This window comes from Littorina saxatilis, linkage group LG1 (assembly GCF_037325665.1).
Source record: "Littorina saxatilis isolate snail1 linkage group LG1, US_GU_Lsax_2.0, whole genome shotgun sequence".
In the NCBI taxonomy this organism is placed as follows: domain Eukaryota; kingdom Metazoa; phylum Mollusca; class Gastropoda; order Littorinimorpha; family Littorinidae; genus Littorina; species Littorina saxatilis.
Genome location: NC_090245.1, coordinates 20293409 through 20317866, shown reverse-complemented (window position 1 = coordinate 20317866; position 24458 = coordinate 20293409). Strand labels below are relative to the sequence as shown.

The 24458-nt window shown below is 42.5% G+C and overlaps 1 protein-coding gene across 1 annotated transcript; it reads right to left on the bottom strand.

The window, feature by feature from the left end:
- Positions 1-5057: 5057 nt before the first annotated feature.
- Positions 5058-21186, bottom strand: LOC138964296 (carbonic anhydrase-related protein-like). Its single transcript, XM_070336214.1, has 9 exons — positions 20628-21186; positions 14921-15115; positions 13685-13732; positions 12746-12870; positions 11773-11868; positions 10919-10981; positions 9081-9132; positions 8671-8783; positions 5058-7889 (listed from the first exon to the last, which is right to left on the bottom strand). Exons 1-9 carry the CDS (start codon positions 20659-20661, stop codon positions 7752-7754), a joined length of 864 nt encoding a protein of 287 aa, XP_070192315.1. The 5' UTR covers positions 20662-21186; the 3' UTR covers positions 5058-7751.
- Between the last annotated feature and the right edge of the window lie 3272 nt (positions 21187-24458).

Genomic DNA, 24458 nt, shown 5'->3' with positions numbered 1-24458 from the left:
GATGAGTGTACAGTCTTGCTTAGGCAAAGGGCGGAAGAATACGCCCTGTGGAAAAGTTAGCGCACTCCAAGAGTGCGCTAACAGTTTTAGCGCATCGCCATTAGCCAATCAACTGGTTCACATCAGTCATGTGACACCAGTACTTACTGACAAAACGAATTATTACCAATTCAGTGCCCCATATGGGTTTTTGACCAATCAGGACAGATTCTAGGTGACCCTCTAAATGTTATAACGTTCAGACAGGGACCCTTTTTGTTTATCACGCTAAAAATAAACAAGAAAAACTAAAAATTTAAATCAACAATATCAGCGTGATTTATTCTAAAGAATAACACTTAAAATGCTGTCAAATAATACTTTCTTCATCTAAAAAATACCGAAAAGCGAGTTTTGTCGGTGGGTGCTAAACGGAACAGCGGCAAGGCCCAACCCACCCTCTGAGTGTGCAATGCCGACCCGCTCACTTGAAATCTATATGATTAAAGTTCGGAAAAATCAAGTAAAACTGCGTCACTCGCTTTACGTCAAATGTATCTTTACGTCATTTCCCATCTGTCTGGAGTCGGTTCTAAATCTGTCGCTCCCTGTTCAACAACAAAAAACGAAGCAACCGAAACGCATGTTCAACATGGTTTATCTTGTGAGATAGTTGTGTGTCAAACGCATTTGGCCTGTGAATATTCATCACGTCAGGTGTGTGACTCTGATTGGCTGACCCAAGTCACGAGAATTCTTTGACTGACAGGCATAATCAGGTAGGAGCGCTCAAGTTCCCATTGCGGCTGTTCTGTCTAACTCGCGCGGTCGCTTCGAAATTTCTTTTGGTCGAAATAAACGGTAATAAAACCGTTATTTCTAATATGCTGACTGTTAGCAAATGATAACAGGTATGTCGAGAAAAACGATATCGTTTGTGAGACATGCCTCAATAACTCATAGTCTGGTGCCATGCACTGTCTGTCCCGTACTCTTATCAGTCGGGGATATTCTTTTCTGTGGACCATTATCGGTTGCCGCCGATCGAGTGTCCGTCGCCATGTGTGCTCCACTCAATCGATTTCAAACACCAAACACGTTGCCAATATCAATTTGGACTGCTTCGCATGACACTGTGTCAATCATTGAGGACAGCCAGGGCAACGTTGATAAGTTTGTTTGTTTGTTTGTTTGTTTGTTTGTTTGTTTGTTTGCTTAACGCCCAGCCGACCACGAAGGGCAATATCAGGGCGGTGCTGCTTTGACATCTAAACACCGGGGCCCCACAAGGTTGTGTTCTCTCTCCTGTCCTTTTTTCCATTTACACAAACAACATGCTTTTAAATGATCCAGTTCTAGCCCTCATTAAATATGCAGACGACATGGCCCTCGTTGGGCGTCTGAAGGACGACGAAACTTTGTAAAAGTATTTTACCCAAGTTGATCTTCTGAATGAATGGTTCAAGTCCAGTTTCTTGCAGTTGAATGTAGGCAAAACAAAAGAAATGATTTTTGGAGGAAAGAGTGATAATTGTGGTCCCCAAAAAGTGAGAATAAGCGACAAGGAAGTTGAACTTGTGGAAACCTTCAAATATCTTGGGGTTTCAATTGACAATAAGCTGACTTTTAGTGATCATGTTCATGCTGTTTATAAGAAAGCTCAGCAGCGACTTTTTCTTCTCAGGAAGCTTAAATATTTTAATGTCAATCAAAGTGTTATGGAACTTGTGTATCGCAGTTTGATTGAAAGCATACTGACTTTTAACATTGTGACATGGTATGGTACCACAAATGTTAAAAACAAAGCTAAACTCCACCGCATTGTTGCGACGGCTAGCAAGCTTGTTGGGCAACCCCAACGACAGCTGACCAGTCTCTACGAAGCTGCCATTAAGCGGAAAGCTCTCAAAATTGTCCGTGATCCGATCCATCCTCTCAACCCCTGTTTCGAAATTCTCCCTTCAGGTAAACGTTATAAGGTCCCTTTGGCACGCAAAAACCAGTTTAAAAAGTCATTCCTGCCTTCTGCAGTCACCATTTTAAATTCTTCTCGCATCACGTAGAGGCTGGTCGGCTGGGAAAAAACAAACAATGTGTACATGTGAAGGTGTGTGGGAAATATTTGTAATGTGATTACTCGGCTGTGAAACCCAACTCCTGTGATATGAGAGGGTAAATTTACATAGTGCAATATCATATTTGATTGTTTCCCTTTTATGTTTTATGTTTTATGTGTGTCGTCCTATACAATTGTTGTTATAATCGTTTACAGGCAGACAGGGTGTGCCGAAGAAAAATTTCCATTTTTATGTAATATTTTAATGGACAATAAAGTGCTGTTATTGTTATTGTTATTGTTAACGTGCGCCACACACAAGACAGAAGTCGCAGCACAGGCTTCATGTCTCACCCAGTCACATTATTCTGACACCGGACCAACCAGTCCTAGCACTAACCCCATAATGCAAGACGCCAGGCGGAGCAGCCACTAGATTGCCAATTTTAAAGTCTTAGGTGTGACCCGGCCAAGGTTCGAACCCACGACCTCCCGATCACGGGGCGGACGCCTTACCACTAGGCCAACCGTGCCGGTAACGTTGATAAGGCTTGTCAACTAAAACACCAGCATTCTTTTTTGTTTTTTGTTATTCTTTGATTCTTTCTTTCTTTGTTTCTTGTTTTTCTTTGATTCTTTCTTTCTTTCTCTCTTGCTTTCTTTATTCTTTTCTGTCTTTCTGTCTCTCTGTTTTTAATTAACTAACATCTCACCACCTCCACGATCTCTACAGAGGTTATTTTTGTATTGTTTGAAGGTCAATTTGCAAAACGGCTAGAAGTGCTGAAGTGGCCAACCCCATTCACCAGCCCACGTCAAGAATTTCGATTATGGTTGTTGGCACATGATTATGAGACCTGTCTTGACACCACTTTCGCTCTGTTCATGCTATGTATAGCCAGTCCAGTACACACTACATCGACATGAAAGACACTCTTGTACTGATACTTTCTGGATTTTATGAAATGTTTACTTTTGACAAAGCACAAAAACACCCAGTAAAACTCAGAATAACAATGTGAGCGTAGCAGTTTTAACACGACAACGCTAGTATACACACACACGCATGAATTTCAGGCACACACGGAGACGTGGGCGCAAGAACGAACACAAACACACACAAACACACACACACACACACGCACACACACACACGCACGCACGCACATACACACACACATACCGGACATACACACACACACACAAACACACATACACACACAACGCACACAAAACATGCACACATTCTTTTCGACTCCAAAAGCAACTCTTTGAACGTTAGACATATATATTAATAAAACATTTTGCTAACCACTCAGCAACCCTAATATCAGACAGTAATTATTGTTCATGTTCGTTTTCGAATTTCTAAAAAACAAAACTCTTAGTATTTATTCATGTAGGTCGCACTTTCTCTCTGAAAAGGCTAATTACATTTGACATAGGCTCGAACAACCTTACGGATTTTGAACTCTCACTCCATTTTCCTTCCATGATCCATCCCTCCCTTCTTTTATCAAAGCAAACGTGACAATTTTGAATGAATTATTAGGAAATTAAATTCAAATCCATAGATTGGACTTCAATCATTCCTAACGCATTGGTCATTTTCAAAGCAAATTCATTTCTGCTCATTTATATATAGAATCAAAAAACAAGAAAGGTGGGTTGTCGGAAGGTTTGTTATTGACAAAACAATTTGCTCATTTATATATATAAAAAAAAAATTGGCTAAATCAATCCGTGGGGAGGTGTCGGACGGGTTTTCAGAAAGTACATAAGCAATTCGTGAACAAAAGGTAATGAAAACAAAGCAACAAACAAACAATGCAACAAACAAACAATGCAACAAACAAACAATGCAACAAACAAACAATGCAACAAACAAACAATGCAACAAACAAACAATTCCCTTGCGAAGTGTGTAGCGTGAAGGAAAGTGCCCTGTAAAGCGAGTCACAGCCAATGTAAGTACATGCAATACATGATCATTGTCACATTGTTTGATGATAATTATTTAAAGTACAACATGTGCGACACAATAGTGTTTTCCCATGTACGTACTTCGCCGCCAACACCTGTTCTGCTTGGCTGTCATTTTTCACACGTCTTACTTCTCGTGTCCGATTTTCTGATCGATCCACTGTATCATGCCAAACAAGCGTCGTTGGCAGAGAAGGAAGAGACTGCTATTTATCTCATGAATGAGCTTACAGTCATGCTTTTATTTTGAAAACTATATATTTTTTTTTTATTAAATATCCAAAGGGAAGTAAGAGCTCTTTGTACATACGACATGTGTAATGGAGTAAGCGAAAGTTATACGGCACATGAGGAGACTAACAAGCAAAGGAACGAACAAGCGACTTTCGTTTTTGTATGCCCCTTCTACTTGGCTATTCGGGACCGATTTTTGTTGTTTTCTTGCTAAGTCTACCCGGTGTTCGTCGTGTCTGAAACTGTTGTCATCTAGGTATATCACAGTTAAGTAACGAAGGTTCTAAAAAAAACTCACATATTTTCAAACTTGTAACTTCAAATCTTGTTTAGAATGTTGATCTTTTAATTATAAAAAAAAAGAGTAGAAAAACAGAAAAAGAAGTTTACAACTATCTTGAGCAAGGCGACATCCCGGAATAAAACCTTTCGAGTATCTGCGCTTTAGTGTTTTTTACAAAAAATTATTGGCGTCGAGGGGGTCTTTGACCGGACTTAATCTATTCCTCCTGTGTTGCGGTTTGATGGATTGTGTCGTCACTTGCAGCCGTGTGTTCGCCAGGCAGATGAAAGATACCTTGCCGTCCGTGTAATCATTTACAACCGATCCCTCCAGTCCTTTAGTTGGTTTCAGAACAACCTTTGCATGTCAGCGTCCCACACCTCATATACAAATACGGAGAAGGCTTTGACCCAAATTGTATATTTGAAAGAGAGCTCTCCATTCGGCTTTTTGACTGAGAAACCCAGTACTATCATGCTATTGTAAATGACTTGTTGCAAATGTCAACAATAACAATAACAATAACAATAACAGCACTTTATTGTCCATTAAAATATTACATAAAAATGGAAATTTTTCTTCGGCACACCCTGCCTGCCTGTAAACGATTATAACAACAATTGTATAGGACGACACACATAAAACATAAATGTATTAACTAAGGTGAACCAATGATGAAAACAATTATGACGAACAGCAAAATATATCATTATTATTAATTCATTTAAGCACAACCATGGTAATAGAGAGAGAGAGAGTGAGGGAGGGAGAGTGAGGGAGGGAGGGAGAGAGAGAGAGGGAGAGAGAGAGAGAGATTGAGAGAGGAAGAGAGAGAGAGAGGGGGAGAGGAAGGGAGGGAGAGAGAGAGAGAGAGAGAGGGTGCGAGAGAGAGAGAGAGAGAGAGAGAGAGAGAGAGAGAGAGAGAGAGAGAGAGAGAGAGAGAGAGAGAGAGCGGAGGGAGGGGTGGGGGAGAGAGAGCGAGAAAGAGAGATTTTCGAAGATTGTCCATGTTAAACGAAAGAATGATATTATTGCTATTTATAACCCTATCTGTTTATGTTTAAACTGTTCAGCATCGCTCACAGTATCAGAGAGAGAGAGAGAGTGGTAGGGTGTATGTTTAAACTGTTCAGCATCGCTCACAGTATCAGAGAGAGAGAGAGAGAGAGAGTGGCAGGGAGGGTGAGAGAGAGAGAAGGGGAGAGGGGGAGAGAGAGAGAGGACGATTAAAGATAGAGAGAGGGAGAGAGGGGAGGGGAGGGAGAGAGAGGATGGGGAGAGAGAGGATAGAGAAAGAGAGAAAGTGTGCAAATGCCTGTTCACGGAGAGAATTATAGCTAAATTATAATTGATTGAAAATATTGTACATTTTCGAAGATTGTCCATGTTAAACGAAAGAATGATATTATTATTATTTATAACCCAATCTGTTTATGCTTAAACTGTTCAGCTTCGCTCACAGTATCATACTCATAGCGAGTCATATTGTAACTGAGGTTCAAAAAGAAAAAAAGAAAAGAAAATAAGCGTCCCACACCTCTTCTTCTTCTTCTTCCTTCACGGGCTTAGACTCCCACGTCCACCCATGTTTTCAGCACGAGTGAGGTTGTACGTGTATGACCGTTTTTACCCCGCCATTTGCGCAGCATACACCGATTTCGGGGGAGGCATGCTGAGTATTGTCGTGTTCCTATAACCCACCGAACTCTGACATGGGTTACAGGATCTTTTCCGTGCGCACTTGGTCTTGTGCTTGCGTGTACACACGAAGGGAGTTAAGTCACTAGCAGGTCTGCACATACCTTGACCTGGGAGATCGGAAACATCTCCACTCTTAACCCACCAGGCGGCAGCGACCGGAATTCGAACTCGCGACCTCCCTCTTAGGAGGCCGAGGTCTTACCACCACGCCACTGCGCCCGTCTAGTGTCCCTCACCCCAAATCAACACCCACGCTGATCCAAGCGCAGTGAGGGAGTTGATGTTGTTATTGTGGTAAATTGATGTGGTACATTGACAATGCTGGCATTAGTGTCATCAGGCAACAAAAAAAAAATGTCTGTTTACGGTAACCCGACCGACCCTAGTTTTTAGGCCCGACCCTAATCTTTTTTTTTGGATCGTCTAAAAAAAAAAAAAAAAAAAAAAACTCGCATCCAAAATAGAGCTGCTTGCGCTCAAACAGCAGACGACAGAATGGAGGTAAGCTCAAAGTACTGTGTCATTCGTGTTACTTCCTTTCAAAATGGATGCACGCAGTGGTGTTCGCCCCCCGCTAGCTGTAAAGCTTGATAAATGTTGTCATGAAAAGGATGGGGTGAAAATTATCAGTACCTATCCAGCGAGTTTTAGTATCATTAACGTTTTTCAACAGGCAAAAACAGGGATTGATGAGAAGAAATGAACTGTGAAACATCATAGAGAGGGTAGAACAAAAAATTGAAAAAAAAAAAAAAAAAAAAAGCCGACCTACCGACCCTATTTTTTCACCCTATGTTACCGTAAACAGACCTTTTTTTTTTTTGCCTTAACAACATTACTTCAGCAAATCGTTTCTATTATGCACAGGACACTGCCAGGCTGTTGTTTGTTGGTGGGTGTAAAAGGCTGGAGAATTATAAGGGGATTTAGGAGCTAGTCTACACGGGATGGAAGGTACATTTATTTAGTCGCTTTAGGAGCAGCAATGAAACCACGAAGCTCTGAAATACATGTCAGTATACAAACACATATTTTTTCCTATGCTATGCTATGCTATGCTATGCTATGCTAAATTTATATTTTTGTCCCCAGAATGAGTATCTATTTGGGACATGACGTGATTGTATGCTAGGCATATTTTTTCCTTTACAACAGTCACCTATATACACGGTCAAAATATGCAGGGAGTAAGCAAAAAGGTGTTAGACATGGTGTGACCATTGCACGGCAAATGCAATAATTGTGTGCTTCTTCTCGCAGCCGTAAAACATTATTATGGAATGGGTTTTTGTCTGCCAATATTCTAGAAGTCTTTTGTTTGTCTTGCAAGTTTCTCCAAACATGAGTTCACAATCTAGTAGTGAATCCTTGTCGAAACGGCAACACCAAAGCCTTTGTTCTTCAATGCCTTGTATCGTTCTTCCTGTCACCACGGATTCTAGTCCTTCACACACTGATTATTTAACAGTCAAAACCATCCCGAACAAATCGTGACACGGCTGCAGTCACATGACCTCAGTACTGGAAAGAGGCTCTGACGTAACGTCCGTTTAAAGCCTGAGGCGGCCTGAAGTTGTCTGCCATAGTTCCATCATCGCCGGGACGTGGTTGGTCTCCCTTGTTGTGAGTTTTCAGTCGTCTGAAATCCTCCATCTGTATGGGACACAATCCAGTTGGAAATTGTTAATAGCTACAACAAAAGAGTCGATATAAATTCAGTAAACCGATGACATGTCGAATGCCGCTCCTTGTAACCTGGATATGAAACATACAGACAAAATGTGCAAACAGAGTAAAGCCCGTTCGCACGCACACGCAAGCACGGACACATGCCTGCACCGTGCACGCACACACGCACACACACGCACACACACACACACACACACACACACACACACACTGTCGCATACACACGCACGCACATACTGACGCCCACACACTGACGCACACACACACACACACACACACACACACACACACGCACGCACGCACGCACTAACACACACTCACACACTCTCACACACACACACACACACACACACACACACACACACACACACACGCATTCTGTCGCATACACACGCACGCACATACTGACGCCCACACACTGACGCACACACACACACACACATACACACAGACACAGACACACACACACACACGCACAAACTGACGCACACACACACGCACACACACACACACACACACACACACACACACACACACACACACACACACACGCACACCACAGTGGTAGGATATCCATACCTTTGATTTCATGATCTTCTGAACCAGACAGCACCAGACACACACTCACACTAATACTAGCCCCAAAACACACACTCACAAAACCACAGTTCCATCGGTCTTCCAGGCAAAATAAAGAATATCGCAAGTTAGCATGATACCAGTTGTCAACATGACGTCACTATACCTGTGAATGTGACACCATCAGTGGGTATCTCATCAAAATCCACGACACGTTTTCTGAGCAAGGTGGTGTTGTGAGCGATCCCTCGTACGTCCAAAAGTCACGCAGCTGAGGATCTGCACATCATATCACAATACGTGTACTTTATTCATTCTCAGTACGCATAATCATACACAGTGCTTGCTTGTCAGTTGAAATAGATAATTCATTTTTAGTCTGCATATCATGCAAGTTGCTTGCTTGCAAGTCACAATAAAAAAAAAGTTTCAAACATGCTTTGACAAATTACGATTTACAGGCGACGCCGTACGATTTGCAGAGACATACACTCAAGTATATGCACGTACGCACACACATGCATGCACGCACACAGACTCACGTACACATTTACGCATGCGCGCCGCGTTCCCTACCTGGCATAAATGTTCCAGGGTTGAATGGAGCCGTCAGTGTTTTCTGTCGACCCTGTTAGAAACAACAACAACAGAAAATAAGAACAAAACAACTTACACGTGTATTTCTTGATTTCCCCATACTTAAACGCCTGCTACCCAGCAACGTTGGAATCACTTAGGCTGTAATACATTTTAGTGTTTAAACCCCACATGATTTATTTGTCTATCGATATTTCAGGAGGTAACGTGAGACCACTGTCTTCAGTATGTATCTTTACTTTGTACTTGGCTTACTCTTCAGAAACTATGCACATGTAAGGCGTGTGTGTGTCCCATATTAGGGGGAGTCCCATATTGGTTGGGACGAGAAAGAATTTACCCGATGCTCCCCAGCATGTCGTAAGAGGCGACTAACGGATTCTGTTTCTCCTTTTACCCTTGTTAAGTGTTTCTAGTCAATTTTTGTAAAGATTTTAGTCAAGCAGTATGTAAGAAATGTTAAGTCCTTTGTACTGGAAACTTGCATTCTCCCAGTAAGGTAATATAATATCGTACTACGTTGCAAGCCCCTGGAGCAAATTTTTGATTAGTGCTTTTGTGAACAAGAAACAATTGACAAGTGGCTCTATCCCATCTCCCCCCTTCCCCCGTCGCGATATAACCTTCGTGGTTGAAAACGACGTTAACACACCAAATAAAGAAGAAAAAATAAAGATAAGAAATAGGTAGAAGGTTCCTCAAAAGTAAGATTCTTTCTTAGTCGGTACTGTAAATCACGTGAGACATTCTGATTCTTCCCCAAACTAAACAATATTGTGCGGGGAACGTCCCGTCAAAATTATACTTTTATTGAATGTGATAAACACAATGTATGTTATATAATACAAATTGTATCATTGTATTGTGGGATAAGATACTGTTGATTACACAATCAGCACAATATAGAATGAAGATCATCGTCTCTTACTTTATGTACATTTTGTACCAGAAGAAAGAAAGTCAAGGGAGACAATGCTTTGCATGATGCCCTCATCATGACGATTCATCGCGAAGTGATATATTAACACCATAATCAATCATTATTTTGAATCTTAAACAAATGAGACAGAGCGCTGTTTAGAGATCTATCTGATAAACAAAGGGAGGCAAGCGCTGTAATTGCATATGAAGTTGTATGCATTTAGAGCGCTTACTTCCCTCTCTTTATCAAATCATTATTTTGGCTAAATTGTATCAAGAATCCATGCTTCCATGTTTACTGAACCGCAAAGTCACTGACTTTACATTTTTCGTTACAGGTTTTGATGTTACTTTACCTTATATTGCATACCTTCCAGAGAATGTCACAGAACAGCAAAATCTTATAAGAGAACAAAGAGCAACAAGTCGTCACGCTCATAAGATAATTGCCTATGACATTTTTTAGTGTTTTGAGAAAAACGAGAAAAAACGTGTTTGGTTTCTGAACAATCTGCCTATCTTATTTTAGTAATAAGTTGCAAACTGCCTATCTCGAGCGGTTGACAGCGGATAAAAAGTAGAAGAGCTGACAGCAACGCTTTCAATCAGCACAAGTGCATAACAACCCTAAAAAAGCTTGTGCACGCCAAACAAATCTTCCCGTATGAAAGCAGCAGTCTCTGATGAAAAGTGCCTAACTCAGAAACGAGAACGGTAGTTTTGCTTACGTAACCGTGACAACTATTTCTGAGAGTTTGTACTCTCTAACACATGATAGGTACCCTTCCAGTAGCTTCCCCTGTAGTCTCACTGCAGAAAAGCCTAACACTGAGTTAGGTGGGTTTTTTATGAGCGTGACAAAGTATTTTTCTTAACAGGGATTAATGAACTTTTACCTTATATTGAACATCCTCCAGAGCGTCTGTAATCAGCTTCAATCCATGATGTTCTCGTCCCAACTGCGAAACAATAAAATCTCGTTTCACACTAAAAAAAAAAAGTTAAACAATATTAAGTGATCAAATTCTTAAAAATCCACAATCTTTGACAATAGCATATACTATGCTTGATACTATGTTCTCAAAAGTATACCCTCTATTCAAAATGAAAGGAACGAGAAAGGTATATATTTAACGAGCAGAGCACATAAGTCCATGTCCAATCTGTTTGGTTTCTGTATTGTCAGAATACTGTTGTGTCTTTTCCGACTGCTTACCTGTCTGTCTTTCTGTATGTGTATCGCGCAAACACACACACACGCACGCACGCAAGCACGCACGCACACACGCACGCACACACACACACACACAGAGACACACCCACGCACACACACGCAGTCGCGCGCGCACACACACACACACACATATACACACACACACGCACGCACGCACGCAAGCACGCACACACACACGCACGCACACACACACACACACACAGAGACACACCCACGCACACACACGCACACACACACACACACACACACGTGCACACACACACACACACACACACACACTCTCTCTCTCTCTCACACACACTTACACACACACATACACACAGACAAATACACGCACACACATACGCACACACACACACACACACACATTCGCACACACACACACACAAACACACACACACACACACACACAAACACACACACACACACACACACTCACACGCACACACACACACACACACACACACACACACACACACACACACACACACACACACACACAAAACACACACTAACCTGAGTAAAGAGAGTGACTATGACGATACCGTTAGGTCTGCCCACCGCTTCCTCTATACTGTCATACAGTCGAGTGTTCCAGTGAACCAGCTGGACCTGACACAATAGTGTACAACCATGTCAAGCACTGTTCGAAAAAAAACCACCCACACGGTCCAGTGGAACCCCCCTTTTAAGACCTCAAACAATCTAAGAAAATCAGGTCTTAAAAACGAGGGAGTCTGTTCGAGACATTTTAAGACCCCCTTCTTTTTTAAGACCCCCTTCTTTTTTAAGACCTGATTTTTGTTTAGATTAGTTTTGGTCTGAAAATTGGGTTCCACTGTAGTAACGTACGACACTGACTGTGACTGTGAAGCTCTGTATAAAATACTTTTTTTTTAACAAAAAATGGGGGTACATTTACAGAGGTTATGAACAAACAACAAATCTGCCCGTGCCTTTGCGTGGGATAAAATCATCCATCAAATTGAACACATACCACAAATGAACATCCTGACTGTTTCCTGTGCAGAACTGGACTTGTTGTGAAGTAATTAATCTAACAGTTCGACACTGGTGGCTTTGAAGAAAGGAATTCATGAACAACCCGACACAGCACATATCTAGAAAGCATCTGGCCAGTTGAGTTTCAGTACGCATATGACCAACTGGAGGGCTGGTCTTACCCCCTGTAAAAGCCTGGACAGAGCTGAGATGGTCAGCCGAATCGTTTACTCTGGAAGAAGGGTGCCTTTAAAACCTTTATCGGATCATGCTTTGGACTACACAGTCTAAAGAAGATAACCCTTCAAAACGTGTTTGATGGAAAGGTTCTATGGTGTTTGAGGATCACATGAAGTCGCTCTCAAAATCTCCCAATAGGTTTACGAATACAGACACTTGTGTGAGGCACTGGATCGTCCACGACCCAGGAAGCACGGTGAAGGTTAACTTAAGTAGTAACGTAAGACACTGAGTGTTAAGCACTGACCTCCATGGGAAAAGCCTTGCCGTTGACTGTGTGCTCAGAACCTCTGGAGTTCTCTCTGCCCCAGTGGAACCTGATTTCTGCCAGCTCGTATTCCATGCCCTGGGGCAGCGGGCCACCTGACAGCGCTGTAGATAGCACATGATAATCAAAACATGATGGTCGAGTTCTCCTCTTTGTTACATTGTTAAAACCACCAGTGTAGGTATCCAACACGTATGCAGGTTTTTCGCCGTACTGTCAAACCACCACAACAACAACAACAACAACACCAACACCAACACCAACAACAACAACAACAACAACCAATGATTCGAAGTAAAATTGTATGACTACCAGTATTTCAATGTAAATCACATGCAAACGTATTCCTTTAAAGATTGAAGAAAAAACAAGAAAGAAAAAAAACAAGAAAAAAACAAAGGAGAAGTTCATCTTTCATGTTTGAACGAAAGGCTGTTTCTGTCAGTTTACAGACAACAATTACATGTAATATATAGTACTGTTATTGTACCCTTGGGAGAAAAAATCGGACAGCGTGATACAAGTTTGTTTTTCTGTTTATATAGTTCAACATTTGCTTATTGAAAACGTAACATTTGTCCAGATAAGATCAACAGAAAAAGAAATATGGACAAAGTAGCATGCAGGACCAGGCTGGACCTAGTGTACTAGAGGGAAGGTTTTCCAAAAAGAGGCAGGCGGGATTTCTGGGGGTCCTCCCCCCCCCCCCCCCCCCCCCCCCTGATGCTGCTGAAATGTAGCATTTGAAAGGGGAATTGTGGCTCTCGCCTTGAGAAAAACAAATTTGATATTTTCCAGGTAAAGGAGGGGGGGGTGTACCGTAACCCGGGACCCCCCCCCCCCACCTACTTAGATCCAGCCCTGTAGCATAATTAAAGAATAAGCGTACAATGAAAACGCAGCAAGATGTTCACTCACTTGACACATTAGGGGTCTGATCAGAACGGTTGCCAGCCTGAGTGTCGACTGCACGAAAGAAAGATGTCAGCACATACACACCACACAAAGAGATGAAGACAATACCGAGGATGACAGTTGAGAATGTCCCTGATTTCCTGAAATACTAACACAAGTCAAAGAGATTGGCAATGCGTACGCACGATTGAACAGGCATAACGTAACCTAGACTTCACTAACAGTAGACGCAGACCAACAGACACAACAGACAGAGTCAAAACATAACAGACAGGTTTGCAACTTACCGAATGGGTTGTTCAAAGAAAATCACATTGGAAATTGGAAGGGAGGGGGGGGGGGGGGGGGGGGGGGTTCTTAAAAAGTCTCACAATATCAAACACACTATACAGAAACGAAAGCACAGAGCGCACAGGACTGACTTCAATTCACAGAATTATATATTCCTAGGTAGCTTTTAGAGTTTTCAAAACTAGATCACCTTACAGTAAATACAGCTCGTATTCTCTCTTTATAAAATATGGATTAGGTACCCATTGTAATGCACGCCCTTTCGTTACCCATAGCACGTATATTTAAGATGTAGACGTGAGTCAGGAACGATCTAATAGAATTATCCCTGAAAAACTAAACGCTACTATTACAGCTTACATGCGAACACAATGTCAAATAACTGTGCAATTTAAACAGATCAGAAAAAAAAGCTGTCCAAATATGGCTTTGAAACCACTTGATCATATCTCAACATAACAATACTGAAGTCCCAAAACAAAACATATGAACACTTAAATCGCATATATACACCTTCGTTTTCGCAGATCTCCTTTTGTAGCTAATAAACTTGATCACAGGGGCCCGGTAGCTCAGTTGGTAGAGCACTAGACTTGTGATCGGAAGGTCGCAGGTTCGAATTCGGGCCGGGACGGACACGGGTCAACTTTATGGGCAGACCCAGAGACGGAAGCCATGTCCCACCCCCGTGTCACCACAATGACACGTACAAGACCTTGGTCACTCTGCCACAAGCAAGTGCAGATGGCTGAATACACCTAAACACGCAGACATCATCTGGGTAGCGCGACACCGTTGCTGCTAGCTTTCCACTGGGATGAAGCGACCCGAATTTCCCAGCGATGGGACAATAAAGTAATGAAAATACAAATGAAAATGAAATATCCCTACCTACTGGGATGGAGAAGTAAATCAAATATTATATCAACACCAAGCTTTCAAACTTACCTTGCTTAGCTCTCGGGAAGACAACGAGTGTATATCCGTTGTTTAGAATGTCCGTTTCGCGAGAGGTAGCGTAGTTGAACTGCAAAGGCGTGTTGGCCAAAATCTCTTCGTATCTAGCGTCACATGACACCAAGTCGATCGGTGATTGGCGAGATCCCGTAGCTTCCGGAAAGTATAACCCCCAGTCAGCATGTTCTGCAAAATAACGAAGAGGTCAAACGGTCAATAAAGACAAAGCTACAGTGGTCAAATAACTTTCTTTTTTTTAATGAAAAGCCAAGATGTTAAAAGAGACCGAATGATAGACAGAGTGAGGCAGAGAGACAGATACAGACACAGATACAGAGACAGAGACAGAAACAGAAACAGAGAACGAGACAGACAGATGACAGAGAGACAGACAGACACACACAAAAAGACACACACACACACAAACACACACACACACACACACACACACACACACACACACACAGACAGACAGATCAAGCTTACTTGTCAATCGGAAGTAAGAATACACTGCTGCATCCATTTCTTTTTTGAAAGAGGAAGAGCTAATTTATTTTTCTAAATTGTTGTGAAGTTCCGAACATGCAGCCTATCTCCTATGTCTGGCTGTGTTCTGTTCATGCTGCTTGCATCTCTGTTGTCTGCATCGAGTTGTAGCTTCCAATGCGCACGTGCATGCTGTTGGGTTGTGCGCAGTAACTGTAATTATAGTGTCTGCGTGTTTCTAAATGCTATTAAGCTTAGATGTTTCACATGATGAGGGAGAAAGCTGGATGTTAATCAGGTCACACAACAACAAACACCACACAACATCATCAATAGCATCATGATCATCATCATGAAGATCGTCATCCTCAACAACAGCAACGCACGCGCACGCACGCAGCATCCCCCCCACACACGCACACACACACACGCGCACATACACACACACACGCACACACAAGCACGCACGCACGCACACACGCATACACACACAAACACACACACACACACACACACACACACACACACACGCGCACGCACGCACGCACACACATACGCACGCACATACACACACAAACACACACACACAGACTAACACACACACACACACACACACGCACACACACGCACCCACACACACACACACACACACACACACACACACACACACACACACACACACACACACACACACACACACACACACACACACACACACACACACACACATTCAGACAAGCTCGTATAGAACGAAGTCGTACCTTAATCACCTATTCTTTCTATTCATCACAACCCCTCACTCTCTCAGTCTTTCACAATCCGTTTTCCCATCCCGCTTCCCTGCTTTACTATACCTATCGTTGTACCAACCCTGAAAAGGATTGGCCTTTTTTGCGGTCATGTCGGCCTCAAACAGTCACGCAGAACTAATGGAGTGTTTCACGGGACAAAATCAATACAGCGTGAAAGAGTTCAGATGGTTAGGGATGACATAAATTGCTGTTTAAGGATGACACTGATAGTCCTAAGCGAAATAACACAGATTGGTGTTTGGAATGACGCGCACGCGCACGCACGCAAACATGCACGCATCCATCCGCGCAGCACCCCGCACGCACCCCCCCCCCACCCTTCTTTCCGGCAGACATAGACACAGACACAGACACACACGAGATTGCTGTGTTGGAATAACACAAAAAATGCTGTTTCGGGAGAACACAAAATGCTGTGCTGTTTTGGGATAACAAAAATGTTCGTGACACAGATTGCAGATTTGAGATGACGTATATATTGCTGTGTTGAGGTGACAATTAAGCCTTGCTATTTCAGGATAGGGATTACACATCATGCAATCGAGGCACCCATGTCAGAGTTAACATGCTGTTAATACCTCCTTGCTAAAATAATCGTCTTAGTAGCTGAATTCGCCAAAGTGAACGCTTTCCTATCAATCGCAGGTACATGCATTGTCCTTTTCCCCGCATACGGCTTTTGAGCGCAATCTGTGTTCAGAGAGCTTTGTGTAATCCCCAAACTGCAATTTGTGTTCAGAGATCTTTGTGTAATCTCAAAACTGCAATTTGTGTTCAGAGATCTTTGTGTAATCTCAAAAGTGCAATTTGTGTTCAGAGATCTTTGTGTAATCCCCAAACTGCAATTTGTGTTCAGAGATCTTTGTGTAATCTCAAAACTGCAATTTGTGTTCAGAGATCTTTGTGTAATCCACAAACTGCAATTTGTGTTCAGGGATCTTTGTGTAATCTCAAAACTGGAATTTGTGTTCAGAGATCTTTGTGTAATCCCCAAACTGCAATTTGTGTTCAGAGATCTTTGTGTAATCTCAAAACAGCAATTTGTGTTCAGAGATCTTTGTGTAATCCCCAAACTGCAATTTGTGGTAGGTTGACTGACTCTTAATTAATGGACTCGACGGAAAAAGTGAGGCGTTGAATGTGGATTCTACGGCAATAAAACATATATACGTCAATCGTTAAATTGTTTTTAAGGGGACGAAGAGTGCTTTGACTCAGCGAGTAAGTAAGTGGTTTATTACCACTCGCACACGCACACACACAAGCACACACACACACACACACACACACACACACACACACACACACACACACACACACACACACACACACAGTTTCCATATTCATTCTCTAAGCTCTCAACATTATCTCAACCGAGCCAATGTTACACTGATAGCGAACCACCCCCCCCCCCCCCCCACCCCCCTCGGAACAAACACACTTCAACTTGATTTTACGATGTAGGACAAACACTTGCACCACAGCGAATGTCGTTGGCGCCACAAATCAATAATGCACTCCACAATATGTGTGCAAACACCCAAAAATGGACGGACACAGGCCTGCGAAGCAAATCACAGGATACAAATATATAGCTATTCTGATGGACACGTGGGGGAATTCGGGGGTTGTGATTGGATGGTCTCTTCCGATCATCAAAGCATAATGCTACGGAAGTCAGCCATTTTTGCCAATATCCAAAAGCATATTAGCAATAACAAAGACGCATGGTTCCGGTTTACCCATCTGTACCACACGAGTGTTTCAATCGACAACAGCATACACTGACAACTTGAAATACTTCTCGGGAATGTTTTCCAGCTTTACAAATGTCGATAGCATACCCTTTTTGGCTAACTTTCCGATGAAACAGGACTAAACCAATTATTTTCTGTCCCTTAACACCACAAAATGCCCAAAGTCGAAAGATGTAGTACAAACAGGGGAGTAAAAACGGAACAGCCGTTTTTGTGTGCCGACTAACACAAACTTTCGCATTCGGCTTTTCTTATCTCGTAACTCCACACTAAATACCCCACTTCCCCTCTGAAGTATTGATGTACAACACATGGCACTAACATTCATGTAGTCGTTTATAACTGAGGTTGAAAAATTCGCTTCATGACGAGACAAGTATAAATGCCATTCACCCAAACTGAAAACTTCTCGGGGCCCGGGTAGCTCAGGTGGTAGAGCACTGGACTTGTGATCGAGAGGTCGCTGGTTCGAATCCGGGCCGGGACGGACACGGGTCAACTTTATGTGCAGACCCAGAGACGGTATCCATCTCCCACCCCCGTGTCACCACAATGGCACGTTAAAGATCTTGGTCATTCTACCATAAGTGCAGATGGCTGATACCACCTAAACACGCACACATCAAAAGCCGTGAGGGCGTAAAACTCGAATCGTATAAACCAATTCATGTCCAATATAGGCAATTAAGACCTGACGGACAATAAGCCCCTTACAATTTACTTTTTTTGAAAACTTCTCTGCCGTCTGCTCGCGTTGTACGGATTAGCTGTTCTCTTCTCCTCCCCTTGTTGCATCCTAGTTCTTCAGTTGTTTCTAGTTTTCCGTTGATGTTGTGTTTTGGTCTTCTTCATAAGTAGTCTTGTTCAAAATTATGAAAAAAAAACTCAAACTTCTTTTCGTTGTATACGAATGAACTAATAAAAAGCTCTTTAACAGCTGTGTTGTCAAATCGAGTTTTTGTCCAAAGTCAGTGTGGCGCCTGCGCAAAACTAATGCGCATAAGAAACGGCGTCTGCTATCAAAACCTGAGATCAACCATCGACACAAAAACTGTCATTTTGTAAGTTTGGAACAACAAATCAAGGTCAGAACAGCTATATAATCGCTATTGTATTTTCAGCGTAGCAATAGGGTCCGATATTTAGACTCGAACAAGTATAATGCGACTCGTCTTCGACTCGTCGGCATTAGGCCTATACTTGTCTCGTCTAAATATCGGACCCTATTGCTACGCTGAAAACACAATAGCTGTTAATATTAGGCCTTTGACCCTTTCGGTTATGTCCGATTGGCCTTCAAAACATGTGACAGATTGAATAACAAACACAGCACGATTGTTAAGTAAGAACGAATACGTTCATTATAATGTTAATCTATAACTTATTTCAAGCCGGCCCAGTCCGCCTAAACAATGTTTGCAATTGCACAATCATTGGATTACAGACCCGAATCAAGTAACATGATAACTATCCGTCTTTGATTTGTTTCAAGTCTGCCTACACGACCAATGTAAACTTCATAAAAAGACAGTCTGTATGTTTGCTTGTATGTCCATCAGTCTGCTTTTGTTGTTATCCCTTCCCCTGTCCCTAGCAAAGAAACAAATATAACAATATATCGCTTTTTGTTCCGTCCATAGGCTAGTCTCTCTCTTTCTTTTCTTTCTCTCTCCACGTGCGTTTTTGGATTCATTTGTAATGTCTCTCCTCTCTCTCTTTCTTTTTCTGCCACTTTGACATTCTTTATACCACTCTCTCCCCGTCTCTGTCTCTCTTTCTTTTTCGTTCAATATATGTGTCTCTCTTTCTTTTTCGTTCAATATATGTGTCTCTCTTTCAATGTCTGTCTGTCTCCTTCTGTTTGTCAATATCTGTCCGTCTGGTTGTCTAGATATGTCTGTCTGTATGCCTGTCTGTCTGTCCATCTGTTTCTCTCTCTCTCTCTCTCTCTCTCTCTCTCTCTCTCTCTCTCTCTCTCTCTCTCTCTCTCTCTCTCTAATCACTTTTAGTCTGTAGAGCAGCTCACACAACAGATTTTCGTCGCTAGCTTTCTACGCGAAAACAAAAACAAAAAACAAAATCACGTTTAAGGAAGAAGTCAGCTATAGGGACAGGCTATCTCGAGCAACTGGTCGCCCGGACGCAGACAATGTTTATTGATTTCTCCTGTTCCCTGCCAGTTGCCTGGTGGTGTTCACGTGCTGTACATACATGTACATTGTCAGAGAGAAAGAGAAAGAGAGAGAGAGAGAGAGAGAGAGAGAGAGAGAGAGAGAGAGAGAGAGAGAGAGAGAGAGAGAGAGAGAGAGAGAGAAGAGAGAGAGAGAGAGAAGAAAGAGAGAGAGAGAGGGAGAGAAGAGAGAGAGAGAGAGAGAGAGAGAGAGAGAGAGAGAAAGAGAGAGAGAGAGAGAGACATATAGATACAGAGGGAGAGACAGAGAGAAAGTGTGAGAGAAAGTGAAAGACAGAGAAAGAACGAGAGAGAGAGAGAGAGAGGGAGAGAGAGACACACACACAAAGACAGAGACATAGACAGAGACAGAGACAAAGAGAGCTCTGTGTGCTATTCCGCTCCAACAATGCATACAGAAACCAATCAATTAGAGCAACACACAATAGAAAATATCCAGAAATTGAACGAACCCACGCCGAGGCGAGCCATCGCAGTACCGAACATTCAGCCGCTTAATTCACACTTCCACATCCATCGGAACTCCAATGACAGAAACACGTACACACATGTGATTCCTTCTGAATCAGCCCCACATAGACCTCAAATGTAGCCTGGTTCTTATTTTTTGCCGAGCCAGTGAAACACGTACAGCGCTATTGAGTTATCAGTGCATCTTCCAACAAACCAAAGAAAGTACAGTAGATGCAGTCCCACAAAGTCTACCACTATAGCGGCCTGGTTTTATAATGATGTACTGATTCACACGCATTCAGCTCTATGGCATCATCCACCGAAGCACGATTGAAGCAGTCCACCAAAAGTAGTCTGATCCACATACGATACTATGCATTATTCACGGGTGCATCTTCCAACAAAGCACGAGCGAACAACAGGGCAGTGAACGCGATCCTCTGAGGAGAGGCCGAGAGAGGGGAAGGCGAAAATGTCTATCCTTGGCACAAAGGGTCAAAAATCCAAAATATAAGGCCTTAAGGAAATAAGGCCTTATTTCTGGAAATAAGCCCTTATTTCCAAATTAAGGCCTTATTTCTGTAAGGCCTTAATATAAATAAGGGCATACAAAAATAAGGGCATACAAAAATAAGGGCATAGAAAATAAGGGCATAACAAAATAAGGGCTTACAAAAATAAGGGCTTACAAAAATAAGGCCTTATTTTTTGGACCAATCATGAAGCTGAATAGAGGCCAACACACATACCTCTGTCGAAAATCGTCGTCTTCTGGCCTGAATGCAACTCCGTGCCGCAAATCAACCAGGGAAAGAGCAGTTTCACGAAAGCGTGAAGCCATGCTGTGCCCGCTCGATGTTATGACGGATGTTTTGAACGAGAGCCGAGTTTGTGAGCGCTTTCGAATGTCCGGATGCGCAGTAGCTTATTTTTTTTAAGGGCTTATTTTTTTTAAGGGCCTATTTTTTAAAGGGCTTATTTTTTAAGGTCATAACAGAATTAAGGCCTTATTTCATTATGCCCTTATTTCCTTATGGCTGTAAATATTTAAGGCCAAGGCCTTCATTATGGAAAATAAGGCCTTATTTTAGAAATAAGGCCTTAATTCCAAAAATAAGGGCTTATTTCCAGAAATAAGGCCTTATTTTTGCAAGGGCTTATTTTTTTGATTTTTGACCCTCTGTGCCAAGGATAAATTTCCATTAATGGTACTTGCGTACTTTGCAGTCCTGCGCACACACAGACAAAAAGTGAATGGTATTTATGTGTGGCTGTAATGATGATCGCCAACGAGGGTATCTTCCTCGTGCAGTGTGCAGGTCTCCTTTCTTTACGTTAACTGAGGAGGTCGCGGTTAAGTCCACAGTGGAGACGGAAAAGGCTGCTACCTTCTTTACAAAAGGCAGTTCTGCATTGGGGATAGACGGTCTGTCTGTTTGTTTGTCTATCTATCCCCACTCTCTCTCTCTCTCTCTCTCTCTCTCTCTCTCTCTCTCTCTCTCTCTCTCTCTCTCTCTCTCTCTCTCTCTCTCTCTCTCAGAATGCATTGCTATCACTAACCTCTATATATTTTGTTGATGATGATAATGATGTCGACGATGATCATGATGATGATGATGAGGTTGTTGTTGTGTGTGTGTGTGTGTGTGTGTGTGTGTGTGTGTGTGTGTGTGTGTGTGTCTGCGTGTGTATGTGTGTGTGCGTGCGTATAATTATGTCTGTGTGTGTGTGTGTGTGTGTGTGTGTGTGAGTGTCAAGAATCTGTAAATAGGTTACGGACTATATTGTCGTAGGTTACGGACTATTTTGACGCATGTCACGCGCGGATGGATAGCAGGCGAATCACGGCTTGGCGGGAAAAGTCATGTGACGTGAGCGAGCCTAGCTGAGAGAGCATTCTTTGAGAAGCGGACGACAAGAAAGGTCGTTGTCACAATCCGATGGGAGGATTTTCACGTGTCCGGCTCTTTCAAGATTGAATCTCGAATTTTGTTAATGTTGTCTAGGGTATGATTATTTGGCGGCTGTTCGCTTTTATAGTTAGTGATATGCGTGGTTCCTTTTAACTTAATTGAACGATAGACAGACTCAAAAGTATCGACAGAAAGAATAAACACTGGAAGCAACTGGACGAACACCACTACAATGAGTGAAAAACGGCTTTAATTTTGGTTACTCATCTTCATGCATCGACGTACTCGGCACTACAGGTCAAGGATCAGGTGTGAGAGGTTTGATCTTGCCGAATGAGCGACTGTAAGCTCTCGGAGTGTTTATACACGGCGTCGGTGATGAAGATGATGTCTTTAAAGTTTAATGTCTTGACGATGAGTTCAACGATGATGATGATGTCCTTGATGATGTGACGAACGATGTTGAGGATGCCCTTGATGTCTTCGACGATGAGGTGAATGACGATGATGATGCCCTGGATATCTCGGCGATGGGGTGAACGGTGATATCAGTTCTTTAACACGGTTCCATCTCTCTCTCAGTTGGCGTCCGATTCATCTCCAGCTTGCATCTACACGAGCGTCTAACCAGCATCTAAACAGCATCTAAACCTGTCGATCAAAGTGAAAACAACATGTTATCATCAGCTTTATGAGCCTAACATCTATCTAATCATTCTGACCGTTACTTACAACCAATGGAATTTTGGATTTCGTCCAACTGCTTCGCCTTTGAAACACACAAAACAGATGAACGTAGGGATGAAAATGTGCCGCTCTACTTCTGAAATGAAGAACGATATTATTACTTCCCTTTTTCCTACTTTAGCAGTTTCTTACCTGCATAATTCAGGTTTGTGATGAAATATAACTCCCGAGAAAAAAAAGCTTGAATTGTTCTCCAAAATGGAACGAGAATCAACTGATCTTGGTGAATGGACTCAAAGTAAAACTCTACGCTACGAATATAGGCCTTCGCACGTGTCTCAAAACAATTCAATAAAACAACTCTTCCATACATCTTTTAACGCGAAGTACAAAAGACAAATATCTCAAGTCTTTATTGATAGAATCATCGTATGAATTTGCAAATCTAATAATCTTTCATACGGTGTAGGCGTAGAGATCTATCATAACCATTTCCAACCTCGTGTTTTCCTCTGTGTCATTCTTCCTTTTTGACGTCACGCTTTTGACGTCATTTCTCTTTACGGCGTTCCGTCTCGCAAGGAAATGACTTAAGGGTGTCACCCATGGAAATAAAATCCAATGTTACTATAATGCGTAACAGTCAGTACCGCTAAAAGATAGCCAGGAAATAGCCGGTAGTAGTCGTAAGGAGAGGACTAGGCTTGCTCTGGATATAGACAAGCAATACACGAGGTAGAAAGATAGCCTGTGCAGGGCCGGACCAAATGAGTTGTAAGGGGGGGGGGGGGGGTTCCTCCTTTTTTGGGGGGGCAAATCAGCGAAGTGGCGAAGCCACAAGCGCGCGCCTGCAAAGCAGGCGCGCGAACTAGGGGGGTCCGGGGGCATGCTCCCCCGGAAAATGTTTGAAAAACGGTTAAAATCTATGCAATCTGGTGCATTCTGGGCCTTGTTTTGAGGGTTAAGAGCAGCATTGTTTTGGTGCTAAAACTAGTAAAAAAACAACAACACTCAAAGCAAGGTACATGCTTTTTCCAGGGGTGGGGTTCCGGAACACCTGGAACCCCCCTCTGGGTCCGGCCCTGCCTGTGTATATGTTTACCGTGCTGAAGAATCACCCATTTATCTGTGAAGCACAGAAAAGGTATGTATACGTTGGTTGCATAAATGATGTAAACTGAGTATTGAGCGGTGACAGGGCAGATATAAAAGACAATAACCACAAGTTAG